This window comes from Camarhynchus parvulus, chromosome 2 (genome assembly GCF_901933205.1).
Source record: "Camarhynchus parvulus chromosome 2, STF_HiC, whole genome shotgun sequence".
Classification (NCBI taxonomy): domain Eukaryota; kingdom Metazoa; phylum Chordata; class Aves; order Passeriformes; family Thraupidae; genus Camarhynchus; species Camarhynchus parvulus.
The window spans coordinates 6,343,243-6,364,284 of NC_044572.1; the positions used below are offsets into that span (position 1 = coordinate 6,343,243).

Genomic DNA, 21,042 nt, shown 5'->3' on the forward strand with positions numbered 1-21,042 from the left:
TTTTCAGGAGAGAGTTTTGACTTACTGCAATGTCTCCTTCTTGAAGTCTCATTCCTGCCAGTGATGCTGAAAGCAAAAAGAATACCAGGTATAAAAGGTAGTTCTTTGACTTAATTACAGCCTGTTACCTGAGACATCATAGCACATTACAAACACCATCTCAAAGTACAATATAAATGGCAAATATGCTTCCAGTGGCCTTGGGTTATCCACCATAAAACATGGGCAAAACTTTTGTGTGAGGGTGTGATTTTTATTTTAATAAAATCAAAATGCTCAAGACAAGACTACAGAACACCATGATTTTTCTGGTGGTCTATATATTCAGGTTTACGTACAGTGGGCCCTTGATTAACAACACACTTGAAAGGAGGAACATTGCCACTCCAATCAGATTAATCACATATTTATTGGACTAAGTTGAATTTGGGTGTCTAGAAGAAAAAATTGGACTTCAGGGAAGTGCAGAGTTTACCCAACTCCCAGAATAAGAATGTAAAATATATCATAATGAACTTCTATCACGATTCAAACCTGCATAAGCTACTGTAATATGGGAAGTATTTTATTTTCACAGTCTGGAGAAACAGAAACATTTGCTTTACACTGAAACAGGCTCCAGGATTCAAAAAACTGACCCTGAATTAACACCTTCCCTTGTACTGAGATCTATCAATCTGACAAAAGGACAGCTCTAATTCTTAGAGAAAGCCAACAAAGTCCATCTCCACCTTTTTGCTTGAAAACATACAAGATACATTTTAAAATTCATATTCTCCAAGCTAAAATGTTAGTAGTTCATAGTAGGGATGGTTTCTCATAACAAAAAGTGAAGTTATCAAGAGGCAAATGAATTCACCTCTGATTACTTGGCAAAAGAGAATTAATGTGTCATACATAGCCTATCTGAGATATCTCTATCTCAAAAGAATCAGTGATGGAAGGGTGTTAAAAAAAGGAATTAATGCTGATAAAAACAATATTCTTTCATTTTATAGGCAGCATCTGAGAACCAGTAGGATGGATTCAGAATTTCAGTACATACATAATCATATCCACTGAAATCTTGCCCAGTTAATCATCTCACCTGGATTGTCTCCTGTAAACGCTACTATTTTACAGTCTGGGCTAAACCCATAACGTTGACTATAATATGGAGAAATGGGCCCCTAAGGAAAGAAAGAAAGAGGAAAAAAAGCTCAAAAAAATGGAATGCAATCTTACAATATATGACAATGTATTGTAACACAGAACTGAAAAACCCTAGAGCAGCTACAAGAATAATTTCTGAACATTTAAGGTATAAATGAATATTTTAAAATTTTGTAATGCACTTTTTTCATTGTAGTTGTTGAGAACCTCACAGGAATACCCTCAGATTAGATTTGAAAGTAGGCTAGTAAATAGGAACACTTTAGCTTTGGGTCTTTCTTCAGTTATTCACATCAAGTACCATAAACACATCTATCTGTTTTGCACACATACATGAATATTAATAGCTAGAAATTAGAAATTCAATGCAAACATAAGAGGAAACACAACATTAATATACATCACAGCATCAAATGCTGGAATATGACCCCTATTATTTTAGAGGTCAAGAACTGTATTCTTTTAAGCCACATTTGATAGCCATTGAGAAAAAAACAGAAGAAAACTATTCATAAAAAACACAAGGACATCTATAAGGATTTTTTTAATATGTTCCTCTCCATTACAGATCAGCAGGGAGCTCAGAGGGCTCAGGTGATGGGTATCCCCACTGTCTCACATGTGCACAGCTAAAGAATAGCTGCTTTTGTGCTGGGTAGTAAGACTAAACTCATTTACTCAGGAGATGTGAGGCTTGATTTGATTTCACCATTATGCTACATGAACTCAGGAGCTTTAAATATCCCAAATTATTCACAAAGATTACCTCATTAACTCTACAAACAGCTTAAAACAAGATCTCTGTCGAGAAATGCAAATGTTGGGTTCTGTTTCTGCAGCAATAAAAACCCATGCATGTGACAGTGGTCACAGGGGTTTTTGAATGAGGGAAGAGGTGAGAATGTTGACTTCATATTTCAGAAGGCTAGATTTATTATTTTATTATATATATTACATTAAAACTATACTAAAAGAATAGAAGGAAAAGTTTTCATCAGAAGGCTAGGCTAAGAATAGAAAAGAATGAATAACAAAGGTTTGTGGCTCAGAGAGAGCCAGCTGTGCCGTGATTGGTTATTAATTCTAAATAACTCCATGAGACTAATCACAAATTCACCCGCTGCATTCCACAGCAGCAGATAATCATTGTTTACATTTTGTTTCTGAGGCTTCTCAGCTTCCCAGAAAGAAAAATTTCAAAGAAAGATTTTTAATAAAAAGATGTCTGCAACACATGCACAGCTCTGCAGTGACCAGGTGCTCTGGGGCATGGGAGAGGACTCCAAAAATTCTTATCGCTGGAGCGTCTACCAAAAAGTCTCTCACAAAGCCAGGACATGCAAGAATCCAAAGAGACCAAAGCTATGATGGGTGCAAGTTTTCAAAGACTTGGTTAACACCTTCACAACACAGCTGGAAATACTAAAGCAGCAGCATTGCACACAGAAATGCACTCCAAGTGCCATTAGCAGAACTCCCAGCAAAGCTCCTCTTGTTGCTGACAATTGTTCTGGCCAGAGACATACCAGGACTGAGTGGGATGGGACAGGGCATCCCAGTCTCTTCTCTAATCCAGGGGCACAAGCATCAAGGCAGGGCTTTGACCATGCCTTTTCCCAAATCTGCAGCAAGTTCATACCAGAACCTACAAGACAGATCAAAAAAGAAAGTGCATAGGATCAAACAAAAGACCAGAAAATTCCAACCACAGAAAATTCACAGATGTATGTTTTCCATTTAAAGAGAATGATTTCAGCTCTTCTAAGAAAAAAGGATACTGATAATTTAGCCTTTGGAGAGCTTTCACCTGCAAAAGTAGCAGAAAATGCTTCTCTGGTGTACAAAGCACTAGGCAATTCAGTCATTCACAAATTACGAGTAAAGACAAGGATATCAATGCCTCCCCATCAACTCCTCCCCAAATCTTCCACCTTAGACAAGGACTTCATCCAAGTAACTAAAAGTGATGGAGCAATGTCCCTTGAAGATGTGTTGTGCTCAGAAGACCTAAAAATGAAGAAGTTACCCCTCAGTGGGATGGCTTTACATTATTCCTGCCTTTGAGCAGAGTATCCTATAAGCATCTAAATCCACACTGACTAATCTTCCTCCATATCAACATTTCCCTTTTCAATTTCTCAAATAAAGCCTCTAATTTTGAGGATAATTTGGTACCCAGTTTTGAATACCAAAGCCATGATTTTCAGGCATGCTGAGCAGTCCAACTGAAACCTGCAACACCTGCAAGTGTGCAAACCTCTGAAGGCCAGATTCTGTGAAATGATTTACAGGATGCAAAAAAACCTAAATAACTGACTTGGTCACCTGTTTCCTCACCAGAACTATCATTGGATCTGGGAAAGGCCTCTGCAGTTTTGCTTTGCTTTCTCATTGCTCTTTTCTCACTGTTTTATTGCTGGTTTAAAAGTCAATTGAAGTTGGTTAGTGGCCAAATCTATATAACATACTGAGCATTCCACACCCCTGGCTTATGATTCTAAGATGCCTTTAATTGAACACTTCATTAGACATGAATATCTGTATTTCTGGTTAGTGCTGCTCAGGGATAGAGTAGTCTTATTCTAGATTAATACCAATTTTATTCCAAGGACTGCTTAGCGCTCAATTTATTTATCTCAGAAACGCAGCCCCATCCTCAGTTGAGCACAGTGGAAAACCTGGCATGTCCTTCTGTTCAATACATTTTTAAGCTTCCCAAATCACAAAGATGGTGAAGCTGATGCCACATGCAGTGCCTGTGGAACAAGACTTTGCTTGCAGTGCTGGGATGCAGAGGAAGAAAAGGATTCAAGCCCCATCTCAGGCAGCACATCACAAAGCTCCAGCAGCGCTTCTGCTCTGAGAAAGAGCCTTCAATACACTCCACACACACTCTGCAAGCACAAGTTAGCCCACCCTATCAACTCCCAGCTGACTTTTTCATACAGACTTAAAAATGGGTTTAATAGCATTTATAAACTTTATATTTATCAGTACAATCCTAAGCACCCCCAGTGTTGTCTGGACCTAGTGCTCCACACGGTGTTTTAAACAGAAAGTGCTGCACACTTGAGCTGAAACCTTGGAATAACCCAAGCCAACCAGCAGGATATTTGGATTATACTTAATAACATAAAAACAGAATTAATTTTATCCAAATCAATCAATCAATTCAATTTATAATTTTAAATATTTGGCCTATGTTGAAACAGCAGGAATTTGACAGAGCACAAAGTGCAACAACCCTCCCACAGGCAAAGGATCCTTGTCTGCCATCAAAATCACTACTACACACCCAGAAAAGGAAATATGGCAAGATTTACTCCAGCATATCTGATGTCTCTATGAGAGATTACTCTCAAATCCATCCATTCCCTCCTTCCCAGGGTAAACTGTGTCCTGACAAGGCAAACTGAGCCCAGAGTCACCACCTGCACCTTTCAGAGGTAGAGGGTGTGAGCAGCCACGTGTTCCATGCTCCCAGGCATAACAGGACTTTCTACAAGGAAATACACAAATTTATAAATTTTCCTGGAAGAGTCCATGATTTAAAAGGCCAAGAACCTCTTCCCTAAACTAAAGCAGTGAGGAACAGAATCTTTAAATAAATAGGATTTCTCTACAGAAAGATTAGCTGTTGTTTTCTGCAGGTTTTTGTTTGGTTTTTTTCATCCTTCTTTGTCCACATACCACAAACCTAGAGAAATATTTCACCAGAATCCTCCAATACAATTTTACAAGACATTAGGGCAGCCTTCAATTTTTCCTGCATAAAACAGAAAAGCCTCTAATCTTTATAACTGAATGTTTACATTATACAGAAACAACAATTCAGTTTATTGACTAGTAGCTGCAGTGGCACAAAGAGTTTCATATGCCCTGAGAAAAGAGAGGTGAGCAATTTGCCCCAACCTCAGAAACTCATTTAAAAAGTGTGAAACAACTGTTTTAGAAGAACTATTAATCTGTTGGGCTGGATTCAAACTGTCCAGCTGTGGGCATGGGGGTCTCTGTGGAAAATAAAAAGAGCTGAATGCTCCTCTGATTATACAAGGAGTGATCCACACTGAGTTCCTAACTCTAGCACCTCTGCTCATGTTAAACATCACAAAGTTTAACATACAAAATCAGTAATAGTCTGAGGAGTAAGGGTAGAACACCAGCAAAAATCAAAGGCAGCCCAGGCTCATCATCCCATCAGCAGTGAAGGTCAACGGCCAAGGCCATGGCACAGTAAGAACTGAGGAGAGGGTCAAAACATGGATTAATACATTTCCATATTTCACTGCAAACATCACTGGCTTTTAGTACAGAATGACCAGGAGCACAAGCAGGACTTGCTAATATTTACTACAAATACAGAAGTGCTTGAACACTTGGGGGAAAAGGGAGAACACAAACACTTCCATTACAATGACCCAGCCATGCAGACTAACTGGTTTTATTCATCCACAAAGTAAAGATCAATATTTGCATACATTTATAAGCAGTTAATGTTTCTGCATTACAGCCCTCTAGATTGCCTTTTCAGAGAGCTAAAGCCATGAGAAGTGTAACTGCTGACACCACACAAGCTACAGGAGGAGTAAATTCAGCCCACCACACCCCTTTGGAAAAGCTTCAGTCCAACACATCCTTTTTTGGTAGAACAACAAAAAACAAATATGCTAAGCTACAATTTGCCTAAAGCTCTTGGAAAAGCATTTCAAAAGAAAAAGTTTCTCTAGGTCAAGAGCTGAATTTCTGTTCCTTAAGGTGTCTTCTAAAAGAAACAATGGCCCAAGCGTTCGACTTCTTAGGTCCCGGATGTAGCTTACTTTTAACATCTGCACAATAGAAATCAAAATCATTCCACTACAAGGTAATTTCACTTTTTAAAATCAATCACTCAGGGTGCTCAGCCATTCACAAGTGATTTGAACCTTAAAAGATTGGACCTTTAAGAAGAAAAAGAAAAAACTCTGAAACTGAATAGCACATTTCCCACAATAACCTGCCAATGTGGAGATAAGTTATTGTGTGGAGCTAAACAATTTGACAGGATCTTTTAAAGATGATATGACCTGAAGTTAAACCTACAGAAATGAAGAATAGGTCTATTATCTGAATATTATTTTGAGAGATGCATTTTAAACTACAATACACAGGTGCTAAGTAAAAGATCAAGTGAATTGCAAGAAATTGTAAGTGACAAGAAAACAACTTTTTCAGTTGCATCCAAATCACTACTGCATCCACTATACTTATATTTTATTACTGGAATTAGAATTCTCTCTCATTATATTAACAGAAGAAAGGAATGAATGAGGCAAAATATTGCTTACAATGCCAAAAAATCTTTTGTCTTGTAAAGAGAACTGTAACATCCTGCTTGGTTCTCTTATCTCTTTTCTCACAAAGATTTAATAACCTTACATGCTCTGAATAGCACATAACATTTATTCAGGTTCTGTAAATACCCACAGGTGTAACAGAACACACTCTTCTGGAGCTGTTTGAAAAAATGTGACTCATTTTCTAAGGAAATTTTCTAATTAAGGAAATTTAAATTTTCTTTACTTTTTTGTTTTCCAACAATTTTTCATGTTCTGAAACTGGAGAAGCATGGCTTTCCTCCACTTGCTTCCAAGCAGAAAAGGAAAAGTAACATTACCAAAAAATTTAAAAAAACAAACCCAAACCAGAGATATTTCAAATGTTTATAATTTTAAACATTCAAATCAAAATTAACACTTCACTCTCATTGAAAAATAAAAAACCAGCATGTTTCTTTATCAGAAAAAGCAACTAAAGATCTCACTATCTCCCTTTGAAATACCTAAGTGGCTGAGCAGCCCAAGTGCTCAATATTTGGACTTGCTGAGGAGCAAAGTGAAAATCTCCAAGGAGTTGTTGCCAATAATACACAAAAAATAAAATAAAATTCAGCTGTGCAATACTTGGCTAAAAGGACAGGACCAGAAAACAGACATCATAATCTCACAAGTGGTATGAAATAAGCATGGATTGCCTTGCCATTTCTGAGGTCTCAAGTACAACTGGAACCTCTGGTAGCAAGTAAGTTGTCCATTAGCTAAAATTGAGGCATCTTGTCTTTTCCTGTAACATTTGATGGAATAACAAAGGAGAAAAAAATGAATGGGTCTTAACACATGGGTGTCAACCATGACTCTAGAATACAAAAATTCTGTAGAGGGCCTTGTTATCTAACCTTTCAGCTCTGAAATATATCTTCTTTTAGTTTCAGAGCAGAAATCAGAAATGTTTTTTAGAAATAACAGCAGAACTCCCAGGAAAATGCTTTCCTTTGTAATTGCCATTTAAAAGCAGGATAACTGAGATAACACAGAACAGAAAAGAGACAGACTTGTCACTTTTTTGTCTTTGTTATGATGAATGGAGAGATATGGAAGTTTTTTTTTAACTGGTTTAGTACATTTTGCTTCATTTATGCTTTTTTTTCCTGGTTCATTTTGAAAATATACTTCTCTGGTAGATCCATACTCCAGTTAGGTGGGGAAGAAATCATCACAATATACAACACGTTCACATCCTGTGCACCTCTGAGCTAAACCAGCAAAACCAAAGAACAAATAGCAGAACTCTAAAGTTCAGTTTAAGATTCCACAACTTTCTGATGCTTCTAGGAGATCTTTCACCACTCCTTTATACATCACAAAATAATGAAACAAGCTATAATTCCATTTATGGATATTTTCTGTGGATCCATTTGATAGAAATGGGAATCAGTATGATGGGGAGAGATGAGCATAGCAAACAACAAACTGAAAGGAGTAACTGAGCTTAAAATCTAATATACTTGTCATTAAAATTTAAAGATTGAAAATAAATACCAGACACCTTGTCCCCCATCTATGGAATGTGGGGATGGGAAAGAAAATATCCTTTAGTAAATTTACTGTGAAAAAAGCCCACACTTACCATCACTGTAATCAATGGGTGCATAAGCTCCTAGGAAAAGGGAAGCTGCAAAGCTGCTGACCAAAGAGATTCTCTGCAAAAAAAAAAAACCCAACACAGTGAAAAATAGTGAGTCACATCACTATTCACTTCAAAGAAAGTGGAAAACAAATAAAATAATTGGAAGCAGCAAATGTTAATAAATGCTTAAGGTTAGGCCCAGAAAGCACACAAAAATACACCTACAAGGATTATTCAGTTCTGACCATCACAGTAAAACAGCACATCTCAATCTAAAAGTAACCCCATGATAAAAGCTGTTAATAGCTCTGCCTTCTGAAACATGCAAAACACACCTAGTATGTTATCATACTGTGTTAGCATGAATCCACCACTTCAGTCTATCACAGAAAGAATTTTTTAAAAAAATAAAGAAACCTCATTTTCAAAGAAAAGCACTTTCTAAGAAAAAAAAAAAAACACAACACACACCAAAAAAAACCAAACACCACAAAACCACCTGTGTGTTGATGACAGGGGAAATGCTCAGAACCCTGCTCTGCCCCACCCACAGCACAGGTCTGGAACCTTTCAGAAGCTCTGTAAACACCTTTAGCACCTCTTTGTGACCCCTTGCCTTCCTCCCAGCTGAGCCCCCGGACCTCCCTGGAGTTACTCTATAACAAACAGCTTTGAACTGAGCCCCTGCCTGCAGCTCTGCCTCAGGGCATGCTGCAGCTGCATGACATCCAGCTGCAGGGCTGGCCAAAAAATGCCCCCTAGGACACAGGACACTGATCCACCATGAACCTTCCTCCTCTTCCCATCTGCTGTGTGAGCTACCAGGTTAACCAGCCACCACCAGGCTTTCTGCATGATCAAGTACTGCCTGATCCCAAGAAGCTGGCACAAAAGCAGACAAATCCCTCATTCTTGTGCTGTGACTCACTCAGAAGAAATATGGTTTTTACCCAATAACTAAATAGAATCAAACTTCCACAGGTGGAGCAAGCCAGAAGTGACAGGTTTTTATTAATGAACACAAAATCACTGCTTCACAGCATTCAAGGGCAGCCTGTAGCCAGAGATCTAAGAGGTGGTTGTAATGGCCAGGAAATTTAATGATGCACTTGCTCTTTGTGCATCTCTCCCCAAGAATACATCACATTGTGCTCAGGTAACAAAGGCCTACCTTCTGTGGTGCCCCAGCGGGCACTAGCTGCCTGAAATGGAAGGAAAAAAAGGATGAAGTTAAACTGTGAATCAGCCAGCCAGTTTAGCAAGCTGACCTACAGAAGCAAAAACATCCACCTTCCACATGTCATTGAGACTGCCAAGCTGTTAAGGGCTCCTTGATGGTCCCCAAGAGCAGCTCTGGCAGAGAGATGTTTTGTGCTTGAATGCATTTTGCATAAGTTTTATTGCTAGAAGTTGCCATCAGTTCAAACAGCCCTCAAAGTCTGAAATTGGTTTAACCAGTTCTCAGTCCCACTTCCCCCCAGTAACATATCTTTCTCTAAATTTAGTCTTGAGCTTATGACCAGACCATATCAGTGTTCTGTTTAAACTTATACCTTACTAGTTACAATGAGAATGCAAAAGAAAAGGGGAAAAAAATTAAAAATCAAGCATTCTCCAACAAAATGCAGAATCAACGTGCAATTCACTTTCTCATGAAATGAACTGCTTCATACAGGGGTGAGATTTATAAAAACTAAGCCCACACAAAAAAAAATGCTATCAAGAACTGAAGTAATGGAAAACCAGGTCTTCTTTACTCCCCTTTTAAAAAAAACAGGGTCTATGTTTCTCCTTTTCCAGTCAATGGGAACTTCACCAGACTGCCACAACTTCTCAAATACAATGGATAAGGGCTTAGCCTCTTCACCCACCAGTTCCCTCCCAGGACATACAGAAGTATTTCATCAGGTGTAGCTTCCTGTTTCTTAAATGGTCTTGAACTCAATCTTCTCCTAAACTGGGTGGTTCTTCCTCATCCCAGTCCCTGTCTCTGCCTGCTGTGACTCAGGTGGCGTGGCTGGAATTCTTACCAGTGAAGGTCAAGGCAAAAAAGTCCTTGAGTACCTGGCCCTCTTCACAGCCTAGGTAACCAGGTCTCCCATTTCCTTTGGAGAGGGCCTACATTTCTCAAAAATCTTCTTTTTAACACAGACATACCTATAAATGCTTTTCTCATTGCCCTTGATGTCCCTGGCCAGATTTAATTTTGTCAGAGCTTTAGCTTCCCTGACCTAACCCCTAACTGCTCAAAGAGCCTCTCTGTACTCCTACCAGTCTACTGCTTTTATTTCCACCTTCTGTAGGCTTCTTTTTTGTGTTTGAGTTTGTCCAGCAGCAATTTCCTCATCCACACAGGCCTCCTGATGGTTTTGCCTGACTTAATCTTAGTTGGGATGCATCACTTCAGAGTTTGGAGGAGGTGATCCTCGAATATGAACCAGCTTAGGAGAGCCTGTATCCTTCCATTCCAACACTCCAGAAGGCATCCCTATGATGCCAAAAGGACCATGACCCTCTAGCTCCTGTTTATTCCCCACGCCATGTGTGTTTTCCCGGACATTTAATCTGTTCCACCCATGAAGGTGCCTTTGCTGGCTGCTGCTGTCCTTCAGGTTCTCTCCTGCTGATTTGCCATGCTCCTCCAGGCTCTGGGTATCTCATTCTGGCACCAAACTGATAGGAGTGGGATGGTCTGAGGTTCTCCTCCCCCAACAACTTCAGTTTACAGCTCCATTCACCAGCTTGAGAAGTATAACACTCAAAATAGAACTGATGTCGGATTTTTATCTACCTAACCACTAATAATTTAACAGAATTTTTAACATTCTATTTTCATCTTAAATTCAAACACAAGAATCAGAATAATCTTTAGCAAAAAGGTCAGTAAAAACATCTGCACAAAATAAATTTTAAGAGACTTTCAACCATGTTTTCCAATAAGGGAATTGAAGTTAAGCCAACCTCAGTTTGCTTGTAGACCTCAGGATTCTGGCTGTAAATCTTTGCTATCTGGTTTCCTGTAAAACGCTGAGAAAGAAATGCAAATTATTAGAAACACAAACCCTAAATGGAGTCAATAATCATTAACTCTCTGTAATGAGTTCAGAACATTGCACTTTGGATATTTAATTTGCCTGATGCATGATGAAAGTCAGTGCACAGCAGGCAATCTGCACTAAACAGGGTATAACACATAGTCTCATTATGAGAATTTTGTTCACCTTTTGAAAAAAAGGCATGTGGAAAAGGATTACTATCCATAATTTACATTTCAGAAATGACAGTTCAATGGAATGAATCACACTTATTCTGTGCACAGGAACCAGCACAATTCAAATGCTGCCTTCAAATCCTTGAAAAGGTTTAAGCTACACAATCTATGTACCTGCCTGTGAGGCAGGTGAATTGAAATTAAAGCAGGAAGTTTCATACTCAAAGCAGAAACTCCAGCACAGGCTAAAAACATAAGAATATTTATTTTTCATCCATGTATTGTGTCAGATAATCAAAAAACCTTTTAACACTAAAACCTTAACATTTAACAAGTGAAAAAAAATGTTAGTAGTATGCAAAGTCTGATTTCAACATCAGCCATGATGATGATTCAGAAACAGAAACATCAGTTTGGGAGGTTAAAAAGCCTTCTTCTGATTAATCAAGAGTATATGTAGCCAGGGGCTGAGGTGCCTGCAGGGCAGCCCTGATCCCACTCCAGAACTCATTGTCACAGTTACAAGGAGGGAAGACTCAGGGAGAGGAGACAAGTGACAGTGAATCTCTGACAGCGTCCCAAGCCTCTGAAACACTTCTCTTAGGTCAACAGCTGCTTGTCAGCCTCCGAGGAATATTAAAAGGCCAATCTTTTAATTGCAGAAGTAACCTAGAGCATGATTCACAAATAGGTGGATGGATTTACCCTAAACAAACACGTAACACAAACTGGGTTTCCATTCCAATAGAAATGTGGCCACACAAGATGCTCCCAGGGGACAACCAGGCCCTGAGACTTCAAGCATGGCCACCCAACACTGCATTTGGGAACCACTGGCCAAATGCAGCAAAAAATCCAGTGTTTGGTTCACTTCACTGTGAAATTTCTGCATCTCCCTTTGTGAGACTAATGCAAAGCACAGTATGGTTGAGGTTTCTCCAAAATCTCTGTCTTTCCTGGATAATGGCTGATAGTTACCTGCTGCAGCTCCCTGGGGTGACAGAATTGTTTCCAGCACAGGATTCTGCTGGGAACTTCCTCCTCATCCATTCCTTACCTCATAGGCCCTGGAGCCAGTGACACTGGCCAGGTGCTGGGCTCCCCCCAGGGCTTTCTCCAGGGCTCTGCACTGGGAGGCTGTGCTGGAATCCATCCAGATGGGACTGTCACTGACTGAAAAACAGCCCTGTAATCAAGAACACCCTTTATTAGCAAGTCTGATCTCTGAGAAGTCCCTGCTAGAGTAATGAAATACAGCAGCCATACATATCAGCTCACAGCTCAGCTCTCTGACACGCCTCCTGCCCTTCTCTCAGCAATTACAGAAAGCAGATATTGGGTACAATGTTGGCCAGGGATGAAAAGTTCAACCCAAACTTGGCATCAGAGGAAAGCAACATTCTTTTCCTGCTGTCACTTCACAGACCCTGCAGCACACCCTCTGGTAGCCAAAACCCCAGGCCCCTTTTAGAACCCCTCCACAAACCATCAGATTATCTTCCCACAGCTCTGCTAACACATTTCTCCTTAATGCATGGCACAACCACCTGGAAATACAACTGAGGCTTAATACACAATTTATTCCAGCATTCTAATGCCATTTCTATGAGCTTTACACAGATGAGACAGTAACAAAACTAATGATTCAGCACATTTAACACAAAAGTCTCCCTTTCAGCATACATCTGCCCTTTCTGACACTGAAGTAAGGGAAGAAGGGTCTTCCAGAGGAAAGCTGAGTTCTCCAAATTTTTCTTTTTATATAAAAGCTTGTCAAGTCTGTGTTCAAAGCTCACCAATCACACACATAAAATGTTGAGGTCAACAAGGAACTTGGTTAGGATTTTAAGTCTACACAACATTACACTTCTATCCCTTCAGAGGCAAGTGTAAACTGGTCTTTTCAAATAGGCATATTTTCTTATGAAATCACTTGCACATCCTGCAAGGAAACTCGGGTACAGCGGTCCTTTTCACCAAAATTTTTTGTTAATATAAATAATCTTAAAAATGTAAAATATTTACAGATTTGTTTAAAAAAATAGTACAATTTCTAGAAGAACAAAGAGGCTGTTACTCTGACAGAGAAAGATTCTGGGACACCCACTGGCACCTGTAAGCTTTTAAAGCAGAACATACAGCCATTCAGGAGAAAATGAAATGTCAAAAGTCCTGCAACTGAAGGAATAACTACTACATTTCATTTGTGCTGCAGAGGCTTGCAGCCCAGCCAAAAAGGAGGAAGAAAAGCAACTTGTAAGGATCAGAAAAAGGACAGTGTAGCCCTCCCTTCACAGCTTTTGTGCACCTTACCTTTACTGATTGGTGTAAAGGCAGTTCAGATGATGCATTCTTTAAAATCTGGATGCTTCCTTTTTTCCAGTACACACTCCCATGTTGCTGTAGAAAACACAGAAACGGGAGCTGGAAATGCCCTCCCAAGCTTCAAAGTTTATATCCTGGTCTTACATTCTAAGGAACAAAAGAGCTCTCTCCAAACCAGGACCCAAAAATGGCCCATTTCAAATCAAGAGTCTCATAAAAATCTCTTATTTAAGATTGAGCAAATCAGAACATTATTTTGAATTGCAGAATTATCTAGTGGGGACAACTATTGCATTGCTAATGGCTTTAGATACTTATTTGAGGTCTCTTTGAGCTGTAGCCAGGGTTCCACAGCCAAGATTTAGTTCTGTGCTATTTCAGCAGAGCACCCTGATCCATCAGTTACAAGCCTGTGCCCCTTGCTGGACGGGGCAAAATAAAAGGAATATGGGCAGTCTGGAAATGCACTCCACTCCCTTTATTCACTTGAGTAAGGTGGGGGTACTTGGCAGTCCCCAACTTGTGCTCCACTGAAGAATTCATAACAGAGCCTTGATACCAGCTCTGATTTTCAGACACTTTGCTCAGACTTTCAACTGCAATCAATGAAACATGGAGATAAAAGCAAGGGTTTTGATTAATTAGTCCCAGATACATCAAGATGAATAACCTAAACGTCACATGACAGATTTAGCTATTGCTTTGGTGCTGTCCTCACCCTGAATATCATCTGTGAAAGTTATAAAAGCCCCTGTTGATTCACTGGAGTACTAGGAGGAGACTGGCTAACCGACCAAATGTCAGGGTGGGTTCTATAAATTTAAAAAAAAAAAAGGCATTTTGCTCTACAGGCTAAATCATGGACTCATTTTTGTAATTTCTGCATCATTTGGGTTTCGTTGTTTCTGTGCTGATCCCTGTCCAAGCCAACAAAAAACTGCTCAGTGAGATGTTACTGTGCTTTTAGCAAACTGTCCTCCTTGCTGGCTTTCCTACCCCATTTTCCACAAGCACCTGGATCTGCTGAAATTCAAAATTAACAGAGAATTAAAACAACATGAAGCCAAGTAGCTCTGCACTAAGCTGATCTAAACAATTACACTGCAAACTTCATCCTCCACTCCCACCATCTTTCAGTGATTGCTCTGTGTGCTTCAGGTGTCCAGCTCCCCCAGGGAATGTCTGTGTGTGGATGCTTATGTAGAAGTTTAGATATTATTTTTTACAGGTTTAGATATTATTTTATGCCATTACAGTCTTCTGCCATACAATTGTTTAAATTTATCACTCCACCTTACACTCAAAGAAATGCAGTAAAACTGAACTTTTTTGTATAAACTAACCTGGCCAGCACCAGACATTGCTCTGACTTGAGAGAAGTCAAAGCCTGAAGACTTCATCTTTTCCAAGATCATATCCAGTGCCTACAACAACAAACAGAATCAAGAATGACAGTAACGAGCTATCAAATTATGCATACTCACAATCCGGAATTAAACAGTAAATTCATGTCATCACTGATAAGAGTTCATTGGCAGATAATGAAAAATTAGTTAATGACTATGGACTTTTCAAAAATCTGCATAAATTAATTTATTGAGAGTCCATAAAAGAAAAGTTGAGTCACACAGGGGAAAAATAAGATCCTTAAAGAAACTAAATCACAAAGATTCACTCTTTGAATCCTAAATAAGAGCAAAAAATTAAAGAACTTCAGTTCATTAAAAAGCGCTTTAAGAGTGCTAGACACAAAGCAAGATTATCCTCTCTGTTCTTACTTTTGAAAAATCTATGAAATCTTAATAGGGTACACCCTGCACCCCATCCTACAAGACATTAGGTAACCTCAATACCAATGCCACCAGTGTCAACAAATTCACAGAGTCTTGAACGGAAAGATATTTCAAGTGATTTCAGCACTTCAAGCACCTAGGTAAATTTTGTTCTTGACACATTTTCCTGAAGTTTAAAGCAAAAAAAATTAATCTATCTTTAAATAGTTTAATTTAGATCAGCATTTCCCAGACTCTCTTGACAAATGGACCACTGCAAGACTTTCAAAGAAACATCACATATACCTATACCACCATATTATTAATTTAATAATCAAAACAGTGCCTCTTCATTATGGTTCAAAAAACCAACATCAAGCAAATATAGGAAACCCTTGTCAGCTACTGTGGATCACCAACTGGGGGTTCTGTGACCTTTCTATTATTTTAACTACTCAAACCTCCCTAGTAAGAAGAATTTACAGAGTACCATGTAAGTGTCACAGCATATGCCACAGTTGAGATGGCCAGGACACACAGAGCATCACCACACAATTCCAGAAGGCTTTAAGCATTTGTCCATACACAGCAACACCTTACCACATCAGAAGGCTTCAGGCATCTGCCCATACAGAGCAACACACTCCCACTTCAGAAGGCTGCAGGCATCTGCCCTTCTTGTTCTTTAGCCCAGCCTTTTATACCCTCATGTTAATGCATTGCACCAGTGTGCCCTCTGCTCCCTTTGGTGATTAATACACCTGGGCTCTCCATGGCTCATTGCTGTCAATGCTGCTTTTCAGAGCTGTAGCCCATTGGGGATGAGGCTCAGCCCCATCCCCAATTACCCCAAACTGTGTGCCTACATGTAAGTACTGCAGAATCTGCACAGAAGTAAGAAAGGCCTTATTTTAAAATAGAAAAAAAATGCTGTACTTCAAAATAAACATCAGTCAAAGTAACTGGGAGCCAGTAAATAAATGGCCCTTTCACCACTTACCAGCTGCAACATCAATTGACAAGCAGAACTTATCTTCAATTAAATAGTTTAAGTAATATGGGTTCTACACAAAAAAAAACAGTTTTAAGCAAGGCAAAGTGACAGCTGCCCCATTTGTGTATGAAGGGGGGAAAAAAGTCTTTTTTTCAAATGAAGTAAAGTCAGGAAGGAATTTCTCACACTGTAGAATGCTGTAATAGTAGAAAGTGAACAAACAAACAAAAAAACCCATGAAAATGTTAGCAATTTCTACTATGTTTGTTGAGAGCATCACTATTTGCATACCAAAGACACAGAACAACACTTCAAAGAAACAGAATGTGAGCAAAAGGACTATTTTTATTTGATGATGGGTTCCACTATTGCTCACAATAAACTTTCATTTCTGTAACAGCAAGGAAAAAGTTGATCCATATAAAGTTTGTTCATACCTTGACCCACATTAGCACTGGTGAAGTGACTGTCAGTCTGTCACTGTGAATGTAGACTCCACCTTGAGTCCTACAGAAAAACAGGATTTTCTTTTGGTAAATTCAGCAATTTTTTTCCCTGCCAAGTAGAGTTCTTCAAGTTTATAATGACCAAAGAGAATTTGCAATGCTTTTATGTTAAGAGCAAGGATCAGTGTTTGAAACATGGAAAAGTAAAAGCCAGCTCCTAGGAGGCGACATGTTTGACACAATTGCAAAATAAGTGATTTTAAAGGAAAGGCCCTGATCCTAAAGATCTGTGATAGAATTCATTCCTGATATTGCTCATTGGCTGCATGTGATTCATAATTATTCCTGTCACAATTATTGACTTGAATCTCAAAGATGAAGTTCAATTCTGCTGTTAAACTATCAAGTAAATAAATGTGTTTTATTGGAACTTGTGACTGGAGGATGACATTTTTCAATTCTATTCTATCATTTAAGTAAGCAAATACTGCCATCCCACATTTTAACAACTGAATTTATCTCCAAATGCCTTTTAGATGTTCCCCTCATGCAATTTACATGCTGTTCTGAGAGCATCCCACCCAGTCATGTCCACAAGTCTGAAGTTCCAAAAGAAAAAGAATGGTTTATTTATATGTAATATTTTGGAGTATATTTTCTAATTTATCTCTTGTTTGGGAGCTCTTGTTACATTTACATTTATTCAATGAAGGAAGAGCATATACTATCCTTGCAGAATGGGAAACATGAGCATTGCATGATTTTTTCTATGCCTCCATAAATATCAGTGAGACCAAATAGGGCAACAGTCCCCTCACCCCAATCTCCAAAGCTTTAAATTACATTATCCAAATAAAATATAAAATATAAAAAGCCTTACTTAAATTCTGGAAGGTCCTTATCAAAATGAACATTATCCTCATAAATGACCCTCAGCTGTTCATCAATAGCAATGACTTTCAACTAGAAGATATAAAACAGGAAGTTAACAAAATCTAGCAAATTTGAATAGCACTGATGACTCATTTATTATAATTTAATTCCCACAGACAAAATGAAAAAAAAATCACCCCAATCCATACAACTCACTGAAAGTAGGGCATAATTTTACATTAAACAAGTTATTATGCGAATTTCCAGAATGTTACCTATTCAGCAGCATGCGGGTTTGTTTGTTTGTATTTTCTTTCTCCTGTAATGCACAAGATCAGGCTACAGGCATGGTTAAAGAATGGCAAACATGTTACCAGGCTCATGGCTTGCATCACAGTAGCCAGCTTTTCCAATTCCTCCCAAGAATACAGTATCTTAAAGACGTCGTACACCTTCTTTTTCTTTGTCACCTTCTTTTTTTTGCCTTATCTCACCAAGGAACCTCGCAGACCCTTTAGGGTACCTTGAACACCTTTCCTGCTCCCCAGGTGGTGAGCAAATCAAACTCTGCCCATTTGGAAAAGCTCAGAGGGCATTATATAAGTGTGTTTTGAGCTACTGCAACAGAAAGCAATATCCCCAACTCCATAAAGTTGAGCCTTCTTGTAAGCACAAATTAGAAGGGTACCACAACCTCTCCTCATCTATCTTCACTTAAGTTCACCTAGTTCTGAAGAAAGACAGTAAGAGCTGAGAAGAAAGGCAAGAAGGAGCTCACATAATCCAACCAGGGGGAGAGTGCAAACTGCTGCTAAAGAAACTGATTAAAAAAGAACCTACAATTCTGTCATCTCAAGGAGCTGCATTCAAATAACAAGGCCATCCCCATTTTTACCACAGTAGTGTAGAGCCATTATCTGTGCCCTGGCACAACTCATTACCAACCTGCACTAGCTTAAAAATGGCTCTGACCCACTGCAGCTTAATTGGCTCTCTGCTTGCAGCATGTCCCCATAAAAACACTTGATCAACCTAACCTGGATGTGTCTTTTCAAGCTCCTAAACTTCAGCACAACCATAATGGTGATTTATGCTCCAACACCTATTTTTAACATGTTCAGGTCTCTGCACAACTTGGGCAGAGTTTCCATTTGCAGTGCAGCAATACCCGGATGTGCCTACAAATCAGAATTTCAAGCAGAAACCTGAGCATCCAGGTTCAGTGTCTTGATTCACACAAAGACACTGGGAAGCCAGGTTTGGGTGCAAATCCCAGCTCCTACAGCAGCAGGCAGAGGGGTCTATATGCAGCCTGCGTATAAAGAAGGACCACAGCACTCCTCCAGGATTTAACCCATCCCTAGCCCGATGGGGAAGCAGGACACATTTGGATATACAACCCACTGCTTCAGATGGGGCAAATGGAAAGGGATGAAGGTGAAGGGGATATGAGAACATCCAGATACATGCACTGTGTGCGTGCCATGGACATATTAAAACACACAAATCACTCGGAATTATTACAGCCATGAGCTAAACCACAGGAAGTTCCACTTCAAAAAGGAGGAAGAACTTTGTTACATTGACTCTGGCAGAGCGCTGGAACAGGATGCTCAGGAAGGACGCGGAGTCTCCCTCTCTGGAGACATTCCAAACCCACCTGGACATATTCCTGTGTCCAGGCGACCCTGCCTTGGCAGGAGGTTTGAACAGGATGATCTCCAGAGGTCCCTTTCACAGAATCGGTCAGGTTGGAGGGATCACAGTGGATCATCCGGTCCAACCTCCCTGCTTTAGGTGGATTCTGAGTAAACATCTATTGACTATCTCCAGTGACGGCGACTCCACAACCTCTCTGGGCAATCCAGCCCTAAGGATTGTGTAATTCCGTGAATAATTTGGCACCGGCCGCGTGGGGCTGCAGCGGCTGCGAGCCCCGGGCAGGGAGCCCCGGGCAGGGAGCACCGCCCCGCTCCCCGCAGCCCCGGCCGGGCCCGGGCACCGCGAGCAGCCCCGCCCGGCGAACCCAACCCGCCTGGGGAAGGAGGAGAGCGGGGACGGAAGGAGCGGGGAGGGGACGGAAGCGGCGAGAAAGGGAAGGCCTGGCCCCGATCTGGCTCGGCAGTGGCGGCGGCGCCATCCCCTGCTCATCCCTCTGGGGCAGCCCCCGCTGCCCGCAGCCCGGGCCCGCGTTCGGAGCCGAACCGGGCAGCGCAGCCCCGCAGCGGGAAGGGAAGGGAAGGGAAGGGAAGGGAAGGGAAGGGAAGGGAAGGGAAGGGAAGGGAAGGGAAGGGAAGGGAAGGGAAGGGAAGGGAAGGGAAGGGAAGGGAAGGGAAGGGCAGTCCCGGCCCCGCCGCCGGCCGAGGGAGGGGAGAGCAGGGGAGGGGAGAGGCGGGGGAGGTGGCGCGGTACCTGCTGCGTGCTGAAATCCCAGCCCAGGTAGCAGGGAGCGGCCATGGCACGGCACGGCACGGCCCTGGCCCTCAGCCGGGAGCCGGGAAGGGGGCGGCTCTGCTGGCCCGGCCTCCCTCCCGGGGCAGGAGCCGCCAGCCCGGCCCCGCCGAGCGGCGGCACCGCGGTTAATGAGTGCTCAGGGGGCAGGGAGAGGGACGAGAGCTCCATCCCTCGCATGGAGGGGCCGGGCAGAGCTCGGGAGGTGATGCGGTGGTGGATCGAGGCCGGGGTGGGGTGATGCTGCGGTGGGATTGTCCCAAACACGGCCCGTTAGAGCTCGGGGGGTGATGCGGTGGTGGATCGAGGCCGGGGTGGGGTGATGCTGCGGTGGGATTGTCCCGAACACGGCCCGTTCCCCGCTGCGCAGCCCCAGTTCACACACCGGGGCGAGGTGATGCTGTCCCTTCATTCCAGATTGAGCAAAGCAGGGAGCGAGTGGTAACCTACAAAAGGCTGGAGCGCAGGTCTTCAAACCTTTACACTGTTTATACATTATAACAAAGGTGTCAGCCTTTATTGGTTACAAATTCTATTACTTTTCCCACCATTTGAGTCCGTTTCGAGCAGGTGTGAGTTGATGGTCGAGATTACCTGCTGCTGTGATCACTTCTCCCCCAGTTACTGCTCAATTCTGCTGAATTCACTCTTGGTGGCTCTTGTCCAGCCCATTCATCTCAGGACCGTCTTCCCTGTTCCTTAAAACAACAGATTAGCCAAGCATACAGAATTCACAATGTAGTTGCTTAATCCTAACTGTCCAGCTACAGCTAGTGGTTAGCAACTGAAAAAAAAAAAAAAAACCACCTGCAAAGTTTTACACAGACCCTTGTTCAAATCTTGAGGGGCTTGGGATCAGGATGATGGGATGGTGGG

The 21,042-nt window shown here is 41.1% G+C and overlaps 1 protein-coding gene across 4 annotated transcripts in view; it reads right to left on the reverse strand.

Annotated features, from left to right (window-relative positions):
- The window catches only part of XYLB (xylulokinase), an 82,383-nt gene extending 62,104 nt beyond the window's left edge, over positions 1–20,279 (reverse strand). Inside the window, exons 1-12 of one of the 4 annotated variants that reach the window (XM_030971542.1) lie at positions 20,128–20,279; positions 17,723–17,805; positions 16,834–16,903; positions 14,974–15,054; positions 13,619–13,705; positions 12,363–12,491; positions 11,056–11,121; positions 9,266–9,292; positions 8,095–8,167; positions 2,679–2,797; positions 1,088–1,169; positions 26–66 (exon numbers count right to left, since the gene is read on the reverse strand). In XM_030971542.1, coding sequence (XP_030827402.1) covers positions 26–66; positions 1,088–1,169; positions 2,679–2,797; positions 8,095–8,167; positions 9,266–9,292; positions 11,056–11,121; positions 12,363–12,491; positions 13,619–13,705; positions 14,974–15,054; positions 16,834–16,903; positions 17,723–17,805; positions 20,128–20,172 — 903 coding nt within the window. In that variant the 5' untranslated portion in view covers positions 20,173–20,279. Of the gene's footprint in view, positions 1–25; positions 67–1,087; positions 1,170–2,678; positions 2,798–8,094; positions 8,168–9,265; positions 9,293–11,055; positions 11,122–12,362; positions 12,492–13,618; positions 13,706–14,973; positions 15,055–16,833; positions 16,904–17,722; positions 17,806–19,375; positions 19,602–20,127 lie in introns of those variants that run through there. The other 3 variants (XM_030971539.1, XM_030971543.1, XM_030971540.1) reach the window with 3 other exon arrangements.
- Positions 20,280–21,042: the final 763 nt, after the last annotated feature.